This window comes from Lepidochelys kempii, chromosome 4, assembly GCF_965140265.1.
Source record: "Lepidochelys kempii isolate rLepKem1 chromosome 4, rLepKem1.hap2, whole genome shotgun sequence".
Lineage (NCBI taxonomy): Eukaryota > Metazoa > Chordata > Testudines > Cheloniidae > Lepidochelys > Lepidochelys kempii.
Genome location: NC_133259.1, coordinates 116,844,507 through 116,859,058, shown reverse-complemented (window position 1 = coordinate 116,859,058; position 14,552 = coordinate 116,844,507). Strand labels below are relative to the sequence as shown.

Below are 14,552 nucleotides of genomic sequence, written 5' to 3'. Positions count from 1 at the left end.
GTTTGTTAGTTTAGTCTTGCTGGAAATCTAACAACTTATTTTGTTTAGTAAACAGGGCAACCAAATAAAGCTCACCATAGCTATAATTACTTGGTCTTGCAACACAGGCTTATGAAGAAGTTCAGTAGGTCATATTGGAGATCTAAAAACCTTGACAATATCCCACTGAAGGTTTAAAACATCTACTGCAGCAGATAAGCAATAGAGTAAAATTAAATTATTAGGATAATTAACTTCACTTCTAGTTGTAAGCTCTTTCAAAGAAGAGACAAGTAGTGAAATAAGTAGAAACATTTGGTTCATTGTCTAAAATAAAGTCCATAAACTACTTTTCTTGACAAAACTATAGCTAAATATGTCAGCTCTTTATTTTAGTGCTTTCCTACAACCGGACCCCTTCAAAAGAGAAGAAGTGGGAAGAAGGGCAAATCTTCAGAAGAAATAAGAGCTAGCCTAATCCCAGAACCAAACCCAATTTAAACATTTTATAGGGCATTGGTGGGTAAGTATATCCCACCACAGGGCATCAATAGGGTAGCCCTCCAGTGATGGGCTGCACAAGTCAATAGAATAGCCCTCCGGTGCCAGGTTACACAACCAAGTGGTCAGAATCACTAGAGCAGGGCAGGCAGCCCTAATCATCACAAGCCCCAGAGCCCAGCAGTAAGCTTGGGCCTTGCTGCCAGAAGGGAGCAGGCTGCCACCCAATAGTGGGGTTGACTGCCATGGGTAGGGGCACCCAGGCTCTCCCTACTCCACCAGGTCCCTATCAGTGGCAAGTAGTCCCACCATTGGGTCAGGAGGGATCCCTCCAAAACACACTGACTCTATATTCCCAGTACCACAACCGGATCAATGTCTGGCTCCCCTGGGCTACTTCCTTTCGTGTCTCCATGCTCTGTACTCTGCAGGTCCTCCATCTCCTTGGGAGTACTCAGAGGGCAAGACTCCCACTAACTCCTACCCCTCATTGGCCTCAGTGGACAGCTGGGTGCTCTACAGGGTCTTGGCATAGCTGGTCTCCAGCAGCTTCTGCACAGAGACCTGCAAAACACATGCATGCTCCTCTCTAGTCAGCCCAGACTGAGCTGGGCTGCCCTCTTTTATAGTCTGCCTCCTGTTGGAGCATACCCAGTAAGGGCGAGGGGGTGTGGCCTCTTTGGCCCACAGGGTGTGATTAACCCCTAAAGGGCCAGTGTGGGGTAAGTACACCCCATCCCACAGGGGTGAAGTAAACTTCCCTCTACCTGATCAAAGTGATGTTCTGCTCCCTATTTGTGCAGCTACTTCACATATTCCCTGGTAGTGTCCTAGGAGGTCTGGTAATCTATGCTTAACACTCTGCTGCTTTGGCTATCACAGTCTCTGGGACTTCCTCTGGGCAGGAAGCACAGAATGCATTCTGGGATAACTGTGGGTCCAAGTTGGGAGCTGATAGTACTGGGGAAGGCCCAGGGGTCAGGTGTATGGCAGGAGGTTAAAGTAACTTCATTGGAAACATTTTGGGGGTAAGAAGTACCTTGGGAAGGTAATTATATGGGGATGTGAGAATAGTATGTTAATTTTTCTTTATTCTTGGATCATTTCCTCTTTGGGCTCACTGAATGAGGAGCCATGAGTTGCATTTTCCATACTAAATTGACCTGAATATTCTGCAGTGGGTTGCAGTTTTGCCCTATTACTTCCCCTTTCCCTGGTGTTGAGCATTCACATGTCCCAGTGACATGAGGCAGCTTTGTTGACTCTTCCCATATTACAGTGCAATGCCACAATGCTGAAAACACTTGTGTTTGTGTTTGATTTTACTACTGTGAGTAACCCCATTGAAATAATTGGATTACTCATGGTAATAAAGCTAAGTACATGCATAAGTGTTTGCAGGATGGGGACCCATGTCAGAATAAACAGTGTGCAGTAATACTTAATTCATTTCAAAGCACATCTGAAGTGGCATATAAAGGGATAGTTTGGATACTCTGCCATGGCTGTGAAAATATTGTAGCTTATCACAAGTCTGACCTAGTAGATAGAGAACTAGTCTGGGACCTAGGAGACCTGGCTTCTATTCCCAACTTTGCCACTAGCCTGCTGGATGATGTTAGACAAGTCACTTTATCTGTCTGTACCTCACTTTTCCCAGCAGTAAAATGGGGATAATGATGCTTATCCTCCTTTCTAAAGCAATTTGAGATTTACTGATAAATACGTTAAGAGCTAGGTATTATTTAAACTGTTTTAAGTTCTTCCATTTTAAGGCTTTGGAAAAGGTTTATCTTTGTGCTGTTGTGGGCAGGGCTCATAAGACAAATCTCCTGGCTAAGGAGACGAGTGGTTTGTGTGTCAGCAATGTGTCCTGTGAAAGGTGAGTTGAAAATGGATGTCAATGAAGTTTAGAACCACACTACAGCATTCTTATGTAGTTCATTAATTGAGGCAGATATTTTAACCTAATGTCTGCCATTGGGCACCTAAATTCGGGCTGCTCCAGTTGGCTCAATAATGACACATTAAATTTTGAGCTTCTTGGGTAATAAAAAAGTTCCATTTAATGCCACTTACTAGTAAAAAGAAATTCATGATAACCACCAAATGCTCGACTAAACAAAGATAAAATACACTGAAATAAATTCAAGATAAATCAGCTATATTTCAACAGCCACTATCTACTAGACTGCTGTAATTAATACATAATTTTGTATGTGTAATTTTGTTTTACCTATACTGGAGTAAGGACAATAGTGTTTTCTCGGTATGTGGATGTGTCAACAGGCTCCCCATGAAAACGGTGTATAGTATAGTAGGAAAGGATACAAGGATTTTATTGTAATAACAAGACATAAGAACCTGTGGATAAGTCAACAGGAAGAGACATTTTAGTGTAAAACCTGAAAAGTATGGCTCAGACATCTTAAAAAGTTTGGAGGTGTCTAAGAAGGAGACAGGTCTGGAATCTGTGGATGGGTATGAATTTTGTACATTTTCATAATGCAGCAAAGCTTTCTTTGAGGAAATCAACCCCTTAGTTTAAAGCGGTTAACTGTTAATTCTACTTTAAGCGTGAGATTTGTTTGTTTGTTTGTTTTGTAGAGCTCTATAATACATGGTGGCTTAACAAATTTATAGCCATGTAGGAACTTAGCAATTATCTCAATGTTCTGCATTATGGTCACTTGCAGCTTCACACTGGTGGAGGGATAAAACTCAGCTCCCCCTACTCTGAAAGAACAGGACTCTACTACTTGAGCTAAGTGAGAATTTTGATTTGTTCTTAGCAGTATAACACACAGTTGAGATGTGATTCCTTCCATTAGATGGCAGTGGAGCTGTGAGCGCTCTCCCCCAGCTCCCCGCCCAGTTCAAGACAATAGTATTTCATTAGAATATGTGGGGAGGGATAGCTCAGTGGTTTGAGCATTGGCCTGCTAAACACAGGGTTGTGAGTTCAATCCTTGAGGGGGCCATTTAGGGATTTGGGCCAAAAATTGGGAATTGGTCCTGCTTTGAGCAGGGGGTTGGACTAGATGACCTCCTGAGGTCCCTTCCAACCCTGAGATTCTATGATTCTATGAGTGATAGAAAAATAGCTTTAATGTATAATGCACACTAGGGGATCATTAATGTGCAGCAGCAAAGTCTACACAGACCACTTCCTGTTCAATACGTTAATGTGCTTTAGAAATCACCCACCCACCCCCATAGTGAGCATTGCTGCTAGGGTTGCCATCTCAGACGTACAGAAAACCACGCCCCTGGCCTCTCTTCCCCACCTCATGCCAGCAGTGGTGCAGGTAGGGGGGGTCTCTAACTTTCCCCACCTCCAACCGTGCTGCAGGCCCCTGTGCCGCAGGGGAGGAAGACAGCTCCACCTCCTGTCAAACCTACAAGCAGCCAGCCGGGAAGGCGGCCCCATAACAACAACCCCGCCCCGCCCCAACCCCTTCCTCCTCAAGATGGCAAGAGAGAATCCAGCTAGCTCTGGAGCTTGCTGGGAAGGAGTGGAAAACAGTCAAGTCCTCCAGGGGAGGCTTTCCTTTTAAAGGGCCAGGGCCATGGGAAGTCTCCGCTGAATATTTCTTCCCCTTTCACTCCTAGTGCTGGGTAGCAGGGAGAGAGCAAAAATAACCTGGCTCATCTTCACTGGCAACTGTCCAGGCAGAACAAAATCGGGCCAGGATGGTTAAAAACCCTAATTCCTTCACCATGTAGCCAAGCCCTAAGGTCGGTCTTGAAGGCAAAGTCAGCACTGCTTGAAGGGGAAGACGAAGGCCAGGCAAAGGGAAGGATGTCAGACTTACAATGCAGCCAGAAAATAATTTTGTGTACCTACCCCTTTCTGCTCGTTTCCAAAGTTGATGCTTTGGGAGTTGCTATACAAATGAACATATCAAGCATTCAGCTTTTCTTCAGAACTGCTGTGGTTAGCACTGGTGTAATTAGTGCTGAAGTAGGATTTACTCAGGAAAGGTACACACCCAAGGCCAGACAGTTCACCCTGTTAAAGTGCAGGCTTGGACTTATATGATTTGGGTCCTACTTCTGTGTCTGCCACTGACTTCCTGTGTGACCTTGGACCAGAGTTTCACAACAGTGCCTGGGTAAGTTTTTAGTTGCACCGTGCAGTCACAGCGATTCTACATACACAGTTCGGAAAATATGGCCCTAATCCCGCTGCACCTTAGTTTCCTCTTGTGTAAAATGGATATAATACCTCACAGAAGAACTGAGAGGATAAATTCATTTTGTAAAGTGCTTTGGATCCTCAGATGGAAGGACGTTCAAAGTATTATTATTCACCTGATACTTAGGCCTTGTTCAAATGAGAGAAGTTACACATGTTCTTTCCCACCCAATTGACTGAACAGCACTTTGGATCCATATACATAAGCCTTCAGTCAATTGTTGGGGAGGCAACAGTCACAGTAATTTGGGTCTGGTCTACCCACAGTTTTTGTACCAATGCTATTATGCCATTTATAATGGTATAAATATACCATTTATATTTATATAAATTTTTTGTTTTTGTTTTTTCCATTTTTACTGACATATGTATACCATATCATCCCTAGTATGGATACATTTATACTGTCATAAAGTGCCTTATACTGCTATAGCTTATTTCCCTTCCCAAATGGGAATAAGCTATCCTGGTAAAAGTACCTTTATACTGATATAACCACGTCCACATTAGGGAGGTTGTACCTCCTAGACCTTAACAATACTGATAGTGTTAAAGTGGTACATCTTGTGTGTGCAGATGAGCCCTTACCCTAAAATGTTGTAGGGGTAAGGCCTCAATAAATTGAGGCTCAGTGGATTATGGCACAATCAGTACACCTCCAACAGCTGTTATCCTTAGGGGAGCTCTGGGATGAAATTCTCCATTAAGAATAAAAACAGAATTTTAAAAACAAAGGGGTGTAAACCACATTTTTTCCAGAGAGAGAGAGAGACCAATAAATATTCGTAACGAGAATGCAAAACTAGCATTTTATTTGAAGGAGGAGAAACTTAACATGCAAGACAGGGAAGTAAACAGAGTATGATTAAACAGTATTTCAGTACATGGAGCAAATAAAGCAAGCAAAAACATTAGCATATGGAATACATCAAAAGACCAGCTTCTTATGAGCTGTTTTACATCATTTAGGTCCTTTCTGCTCAAAATATTTATGACAACAGCAAGTCATGGCTGCCACAAAGATGACAAATTCATTGAAGTCTACTTCAGAATCTCCATTTTCGTCCAGACCCTTGAAGAGTTTGTCAACAGCTTCCTTATCTTTCACCGACTAAAAGAGAAAAGAAGCAGTCCATAGTGAGACATGCAATTTATTCTGAGGTCCTAAAAGCAGCAGCAAAATTGTAATTTACTTGAACAATAGAAATGATGTGGTGTGGATCCAAACATCTTAGTATCAGTGTCTGTAGGGTTTAAGGGCACTACCTGATCCCCGGTGAAGAAAGTGTTAACCTCAGCTCAGTTTCTTTGTACCTTTCCACAGGTGATTAAGGGACTAAATATAGATTCCTTGCTTGGGAGGCAGAGGGAGTAATATGTAGGGATGGGGGTGAAGAAAAGGGTTCCACCAACCAGATTGTTACAGAGCTGGGCTGAATCTAGAGCAGTGGTTCCCAAACTAGGGGCATTTCTTGTTCAGGGAAAGCCCCTGGTGGGCCGTGCCGCTTTGTTTACCTGCCGCATCTGCAGGTTTGGCCTATCGCAGCTCCCAGTGGCTGCGGTTCACCGTTCTTGGCCAATGGGGGCTGCGGAAAGCGGCGGCCAGCATGTCCCTCGGTCCGTGCCGCTTCCTGCAGCCCCCATTTGTCTGGAGTGGGGAACCGCACTTCCCTGAAAAGTGGTGCCCCTAGTTTGGGAACCACTGATCTAGAGTCAACAGATTTCCTGTTATTATGTTTTGCTTCAGTTAACTTGTTTTTATTTCTGGTTAGGTTCCTTTAGGAAAAAAATCCTGGCTGACTTCCCCAGGGCTTTGTTTCTGCTGAATCATTCCACCAGCTCACAATAGGATATGCAGAACTTTGGAACTCCTGTTATGCTAATGCAGTGCTCTGTAACTTAATCAGGACAGTACTGTAACTTGTTGATCTTGTTGGAAAAAACAGAACAATACTTGGAAGATTATGGGGCGCAAATACTCCTCTCATTGAGGTCAATGCCAAAAGTTCCATTGGCTTCAAATGGAGCAGGTCCGTGGGTTCATAAAAGTTTTGTGTGTGTGCGTGCAAGCGCACGCACATTTAAAAGGTCTGTGACCCAAATCCTGTCATTAAATGTATACTTATATATATGGAATTAATAAATGCTGTAGCTATCAACAAATCTATAGGTGCATGAACTGTACCTGCTTTAAAAACATGTTTAATGGTCAAACTTGCATAACGCTAAAGATGCTAAACAAGATACTCCAACCCCGGCTAAAATCTTCACACCTGAATTTAAAAATATCCTTTTGCAGCCTGCTCTCCCCTATCCCCTCCAAAAAAATCCTTAATAAAATACATGTGTTTGAACTATACTAGAAGGTCACCAAACAGGCTCCCAAGAGTGGGAGCATTAAAATAAGGCGTCTTCAGTGAGAACATCCTGTGTGCAGCCCCCACATGTGAATATTTTGGGATTGTCATCTTGTGTTCCAGCTGATCTTAGTGACTTGAACATGTTAGTCACGAGGAGCTGTGCATACACAAGGCAGACTCTGAAGCATTAGTAAAGTTAATTTTGCGTTATGGGTTGAAAAAATAGTATCCTAGCCATGTCCTTTTGTTTTCAGCCTATCATAATTTAAATTGACCAGCTTGTTTCAAACTGCCCACAACAATTCACCTCTGGCTGAGATTAAACATGACAATTTCCAGGCAAAAATAACTTATTTTGAGAGTGTTTTAAAGATTTTTTTGAAAAGGCTTACAACAGGTCTTGAAGCTTGAGTACAGCTGGGTGAATAATGGAGTTGGAGCCTTTGGTTCACTGGCCATTTCAAACAGTCTGAAACAATGTGGTTAGGTTCAAACAAAATTGAAATGTTTTATTTTAATTTTGCCCATTTGAAAATGTTTTTGAATTTTTAAAATAAAATTCAAGAAAAAATGTTTAGAAAAATGTTGAAATGAAATTTTTGATTTTTCAGATTTTTTAAAAATCAACAATGGAGCCAAATCAGCACAAATTCATGAAACATTTTGATTTTGAAAAATATGCATTTTTCACTAAAAAAAAAAAAAAAGTTTAGTTCTAATCTGAGCCCTGGCAATGATTTGTTCCAATGAATTTAAGAGGATGCAGTTTTTATAATAAACAGAGGATGGCAATAGAGACCTATAAAATATAATTAACTAAAATAGTGTGGTTTTGTTGAAGCTAGATTTTATACATATATGAAATTATGTAAATATTGATCAGTTTTACTGTGAATTTTAAATACTTAGCTTCATTGAAATCTGAAGGGTTTGAAGAGTCAGAGTCTAATTAGTTCAATAGCCATTATTTTATTTTTCACTGATTTAATTTTAATTGTTTTTAATAAAATGAGGAATTATAACCTGAGATATGCCAAAAACTCAACCAGAAATTCAGGTTTGTGACTAGTCCTGGCTGAACAATATATGACACAAATTTTGTTCCTTTCTCTTTTTTCCAAATTATCCATAAACAGACTTAATTTTAAATTATTCAATGAATTATTTGTGGACCCATGTCCATACCCAGGGTCCCCGGCAGGTTGTACTGGGGCAGCTAGCCTGCACTGAAGTCCATGCCACCTCATCCTCACGAGTATTATTACCCATGCTAGATTAAAGCTACCATGGATATGCCTACCTGTGCTACAATTACACCTTAATTTGTTGTGTAGATGCACATAATAAAGCAGAGCTCTTGCAAATAGCTGAAGCCCTGAGTGATGACTGAACATCACACATTGATCTTAGTGCTCTAAGAATGCATGCACAGTTATTCGGAAGTTCAGTGTTGGCTGTGCACAAAATGGAAGCCACTTTTTGAACATTTGGCCCTGGGCCGTGACAACTAATGGAAAAGAGTTTACATTTAGGCAAACAAATGAAACTCCTGTGAGGCACCAGGGTGTGTGAAAGCAGAATTTGGCCCAACAGCTTTATGGAATTTTTAGTGATATAAAAGAAATGGAAATGATCAAGAATGAAAGTTATTATGACTTTGAACCAAGTAAAATTGTTATTGTACAAGTAAAGTGATGTGCAGTAAATAAGGAGAACCAATAATGGCAAGTGAAGTTAAACTTTTGCATTTACACCCTGGGAAGATAACACACATTATGGGTCGTGATTTGAACATTTGTTAATTTGCAAGAAAGATTTTGTGAATTGTTTAAAATAAAAATGTATTTTCTCTTCCAGAGTCTACCTCACTCATCTTTGCTGCTAAATATGAATCTTTCTTTTAAAAAAACCAAAACCAGTAAATCTGGAAAGTGAGTCTGAATACTGCAATAAGCAAGCCATAGTAGGGATTAAACTCAGCCCAGTTCAGCAAAATGTGCATTAGCCATCTTTATGCTACAGAGACTCGTGCAAGACTTCAACAATCCCCAAATATGATACGACACTCACCACAGCTACAGGCGTGCAGTAGTTTGACCTAATGGGCCAAATTCTTCCCTTACATATGCATGCCTTACTGTTTCAGCTCAGTGAGTAACAGGTGTCTATATGTGAAGCCATGATTTCCCTTTACTAAATGAAGTTTGATAAAACAAGTCTGGATAATAGTCTAAAAATATATGAATGCAATTAAATGCAAGTCAAGTCACAAATTTTAGAAATGGATTATTGGTGGCGATGGCCAAATTCAAACATATTATTTGGCGCTGCCTAGAAAATGATAGTACCGAGAGTGGAAATGTTTGTGTTTTCTGATTGAAAAGTCAAAAGACATGAAATTTTTGGGAAGGAAATTTTTTTTAAAAAATTTCCACTGAAGGGGAACTGAAGTGGAATTTTTCAGCTACCAGGCTGGAAGGCTATTGTCAAGTTCAAAAAGTTGAAAAAAATGTGGCTATGTTGGAACAAGAAGAGCCTTTCAGCCCAGCTGCCTGAGAACCAGAGAGCTGGGCCATTCAGCCTTTCTGGCCCTAGGGCAGGAGTGGATGTGAGGGAGGTGGGGAGACAAGAGTTTTCCAGCTCTCGGTCTCTCTGGACCCTAAACCAGGGGGGAGGTTGGGAGGCTGGGGGTCAGGGCTCTCTCTCTCTCCAGCCAGTGCTGGGACTGGGAGGCTGATAGCCGGAGGGCAGAGACCAAGGGACCAGGTGCTCAGCCTCTGCAGCCCTTCTGAAAAGCATTTGTCAGACAGGAGCCTTCCAACAGGGAAGCAGGCAAGCTGTTATTTCGATTTTCCCAATGGAAAATTGAAATTTTTCATCAAAAGTAAAATTTTCCTCACAGGAAATTTCAGTTTTGTGGAAAAGGAGTTTTTAATTGGAAAATCATTCTGACAAAAATGTTCCAACCACCTCTGATGTTATCATTTTCTAGAAAATATCCTTTGAAACTTAATGTTTTTAAGAATGTCAAATATCTCATGATACCACATTGCAGAGCGTGCAATACTTGTCTACACTGGCACTTTACAGCGCTGCAACTTTCTTGCTCAGGGGTGTGAAACTCCTCCCCGCCGAGCGCTGCAAGTTTCAGCGCTGTAAAGCGTCAGTGTAGACAAGTATTGCATGCTCTGCAATGTGGTATCATGAGATATTCCACAGTATGCATCCGATGAAGTGAGCTGTAGCTCACGAAAGCTTATGCTCAAATAAATTGGTTAGTCTCTAAGGTGCCACAGGTACTCCTTTTCTTTTTAGTGTAGACATGCTACAGAGATAGACGAAAAATATTTAAGAGCACATTCTCATTATTTAACAATGCTGTTATCTGAAACATTTTCTTTAGTTCTTTCCCTTTATTTGTTATTAAGAAGGACACTTCACAGACAATTCCTCCAAGTTCATCTACTCTGTCCCACTGCTGCTTATATACCATACTTGTATACATGCTCAGATATCACAGTAAGAATTGTGGTATAAATGCCCAGACCAGGAGACTCCCCATTTGCTGTCATTATATTCAGTTGTTAGCATCACAATCCTTTTTCACACAGTTAACTGAGACATCATATGGGATTACGAATTCTGGTGGGGAGTAAACAGCAGGAGCAGATGACTTCTGAAGAAGTAAATATTCTGTTTAAATGCCATTGCCCTGAAAACTAGAGAGTGAGGAATGAGAAATACAGAAAACCTGACAATTAGGATTGATTCTGACTACCTCATTCAGTTCTGTGATCTGCCTTCACTTTCAAAGCCACATTTTCAGCATGATGCACAAGAAAAGGTCCCACACAACTTCTCTTAACAGTAATGATTTCTGTAGCCAATTCCCTGCACAAAGCACCAAAAATGTCTCTCTTCATATTGCTTTAAGTCTATTACAGAGAAACTATAGTGAACCATCACTTTACCGAGAGGAAGTTGGGTAGCTCTTTTTCCAGGAGGGTCTTTAGTTCTCCTTTGGTGAGGGTTTGCTTATTGCCTTCAGCCCTGGAATACTTGTCAAAGACATCAATGATCATTCCCATTGCAGTTTCCAGTTCAGACATCTTTGCTGCTGGATTCTGGCTTCCTTCTTTGTGTGAATAGCCTCTGGCCCTCCTTTAGAGAGTGGAGACTGAACGGGTTCTGGGGTGCTTTATATAGCTATCACATCTCATGGTTACATTGGGAGTGGAGCCAGTTAGCAAATATCTACACCTTAAGCACTGCTTTTCATCATCTAGGTGCAGCTTGAAATCAAATTCCTTTGTAAAGAAATTCAATTCAAAATTCAAGCTTTATCAGTAGGGCAGAGCTGGAACAACGATTTATACATCACCATAAACCAGCCACTCCTTCAAGATTAAGTGTGAGTAAAAAGCTTAAATTGAATCTGTAAATGGCTAACAGCCCAACCCTTAAAAGAATGTATATTGGCCTGCAATGGTGAAAGAGCAGCAAATTACTTCCCATTCATTGCAATGGGTGGCTATAGGGACTCTGAGAATTGCCATCTTTTTCAAATGACAACCAGCTGAGTTGCAGAGTTCTGATGTGTGCAAGGGCCTGGGCAGCAGTTTAATTGAACACAGACTGATATATTGGACTGGTGATGCATAGACATCTGGGCCCTTGGTCAGTGATGAGATTAATCTTTAAGTGTCATGAAACTGCTTAGTATTGGCTTACATCAACAGAGAGTTTCTCTTTTCAACCTTACAGCAGCAGTATCACCCATTCTAAAAGACAAAATCACACCAAAACATCATAGTCTTCAGTAAAAAGAAAAAGAGGACTTGTGGCAACTTAGAGACTAACAAATTTATTTGAGCATAAGCTTTCATGAGCTACAGCTCACTTCATTGGATGCATGCAGTGGAAAATACAATAGGGAGATTTTATATACACAGAGAACATGAAACAATGGGTGTTACCATACACACTGTAAGGAGAGTGATCAAGTAAGGTGAGCTATTACCAGCAGGAGAGAAAAAAAACAAAACAAAAACCTTTTGTAGTGATAATCAAGGTGGGCCATTTCCAGCAGTTGACAAGAACGTCTGAGGAAGAGTAGGGAGGAAAAATAAACATGGGGAAATAGTTTTACTTTGTGTAATGACGCATCCACTCCCAGTCTTTATTCAAGCCTAATTTAATGGCGTCCAGTTTGCAAATTACTTCCAATTCAGCAGTCTCTCGCTGGAGTCTGTTTTTGAAGATTTTTGTTGTAATATTGCGACTTTTAGGTCTGTAATTGAGTGACCAGAGAGATTGAAGTGTTCTCTGACTGGTTTTTGAATGTTATAATTCTTGATGTCTGATTTGTGTTCATTTACACATTTGTGTCACATAAACACCACCCTATAACCGCATTTGCTCCAACCCCTCAGACAGAGACAAACACCTACAAGATCTCTATCAAGCGTTCTTACAACCACCATACCCACTTGCTGAAGTGAAGAAACAGATTGACAGAGCCAGAAGAGTACCCAGAAGTCACCTACTACAGGACAGGCCCAACAAAGAAAATAACAGAACGCCACTAGCCGTCACCTTCAGCCCCCCAACTAAAACCTCTCCAATGCATCATCAAGGATCTACAACCTATCCTGAAGGACGACCCATCACTCTCACAGATCTTGGGAGACAGGCCAGTCCTTGCTAACAAACAGCCCCCCAACCTGAAGCAAATACTCACCAGCAACCACACACCACACAACAGAACCACTAACCCAGGAACCTATCCTTGCAACAAAGCCCGTTGCCAACTGTGTCCACATATCTATTCAGGGGACACCATCATAGGGCCTAATCACATCAACCACACTATCAGAGGCTCGTTCACCTGCACATCCACCAATGTGATATATGCCATCATGTGCCAGCAATGCCCCTCTGCCATGTACATTGGCCAAACTGGACAGTCTCTACGTAAAAGAATAAATGGACACAAATCAGACGTCAAGTATTATAACATTCAAAAGCCAGTTGGGGAACACTTCAATCTCTCTGGTCACTCGATTACAGACCTGAAAGTGGCAATTCAACAAAAAAAACTTCAAAAACAGACTCCAATGAGAGACTGCTGAATTGGAATTAATTTGCAAACTGGACACAATTAACTTAGGCTTGAATAGAGACTGGGAGTGGATGGGTCATTACACAAAGTAAAACTATTTCCCCATGTTTATTCCCCCTCCCCCACTGTTCCTCAGACGTTCTTGTCAACTGCTGGAAATGGCCCACCTTGATTATCACTACAAAAGGTCCCCCCACCCCCACCCCTGCTCTCCTGCTGGTAACAGCTCATCTTAAGTGATCACTCTCATTACAGTGTGTATGGTAATACCCATTGTTTCATGTTCTCTGTGTATATAAATCTCCCCACTGTATTTTCCACTGAATGCATCTGATGAAGTGAGCTGTAGCTCACGAATGCTTATGCTCAATTAAATTGGCTAGTTTCTAAGGCGCCACTAGTACTCCTTTTCTTTTTGTGAATACAGACTAACATGGCTGCTTCTCTGAAACCTGTCAAAGATAAGATAGATTTCCCAGTGCACTGGACTGTTTGCTGAAGTTATAGAATCTGTATGCATTGCTTATTAGAGGGTGAGGTTTATCTATATTTGCATGTGAAAGACTCACTTCAGATCTGGTTAATGTCTAAAAGGTCATTCAGTTTCCATCGCCTGTGGTTAAATTCAGTTACCTCTTCTACTTACATGCCAGCACCACCACGTGATTTTGTAACATGCAAACAGAAGTATTTAATTTAATGAAGTGAGCCTACTGAGGTACAGATAGAAAAACAGAGTTCTTAAGATCTTATTCTGATACTTGACAATGTACTTGTTCAGTTCCTATCAATTCTCTTCAGTGTTCCTCAAGTAAATGCTTATGCAATGACCTACTTACTGTTCTTCATTAACATTGGTTTCCAAAACCGGCTTAACCCAGGAAGGGAGGCAGGAAGGTTTGTGTTTTCCTTTTGTGTCAGTTTTCTTTTTCTTTGTGCTTGTCCTTTTCTTCATTTTTTTTGCTTCAAGACTTCGATCTAAGTTCCACTGAAAAAGAGTCTTTCTGTCAACAGCAGGAAGGTATGGGTCATGCCCATAGTTATCAGTCTAATAAATGACAAGCTGTTAAACCTTGTGGAGACCTGAGAAATTTCTGATTTTTTTTTAAATGGAAAAATAGGTCTGAGTCAGTTTCCGCTCACTTGTACTGTTACCCGCCAGGAGGAACAGGGTTAATTTCTTTCATGCAACAACAAGTAATGAAATGACTATGGAGACGTCACCTAAAGCAAGAACAAACTATCAGGAATTAAAGCACTGGGGGATAATTATTGAAAATCCTTAGACAGGTAACAAGTCTGCAGAAGTACTACTCCTTGGGGAAAAGTGCATATATTGGTTTTGTTCAAGACACCCTGCAAACAAAAAACTGAGATTAGTATGAAGTGGCCA

The 14,552-nt window shown here is 41.1% G+C and overlaps 1 protein-coding gene across 2 annotated transcripts; it reads right to left on the bottom strand.

The window, feature by feature from the left end:
- Positions 1-5,504: 5,504 nt before the first annotated feature.
- S100P (S100 calcium binding protein P) lies at positions 5,505-14,131 on the bottom strand. 2 transcript variants are annotated; one of them, XM_073340136.1, is made up of 2 exons: positions 11,010-11,147; positions 5,505-5,789 (listed from the first exon to the last, which is right to left on the bottom strand). In XM_073340136.1, exons 1-2 carry the CDS (start codon positions 11,145-11,147, stop codon positions 5,640-5,642), a joined length of 288 nt encoding a protein of 95 aa, XP_073196237.1. In that variant the 3' UTR covers positions 5,505-5,639. The 2 variants fall into 2 exon arrangements, 1 of the variants encoding a protein (XP_073196237.1); XR_012158404.1 differs by lacking the exon at positions 11,010-11,147 and adding an exon at positions 13,999-14,131 and having other exon boundaries at positions 5,718-5,789.
- Between the last annotated feature and the right edge of the window lie 421 nt (positions 14,132-14,552).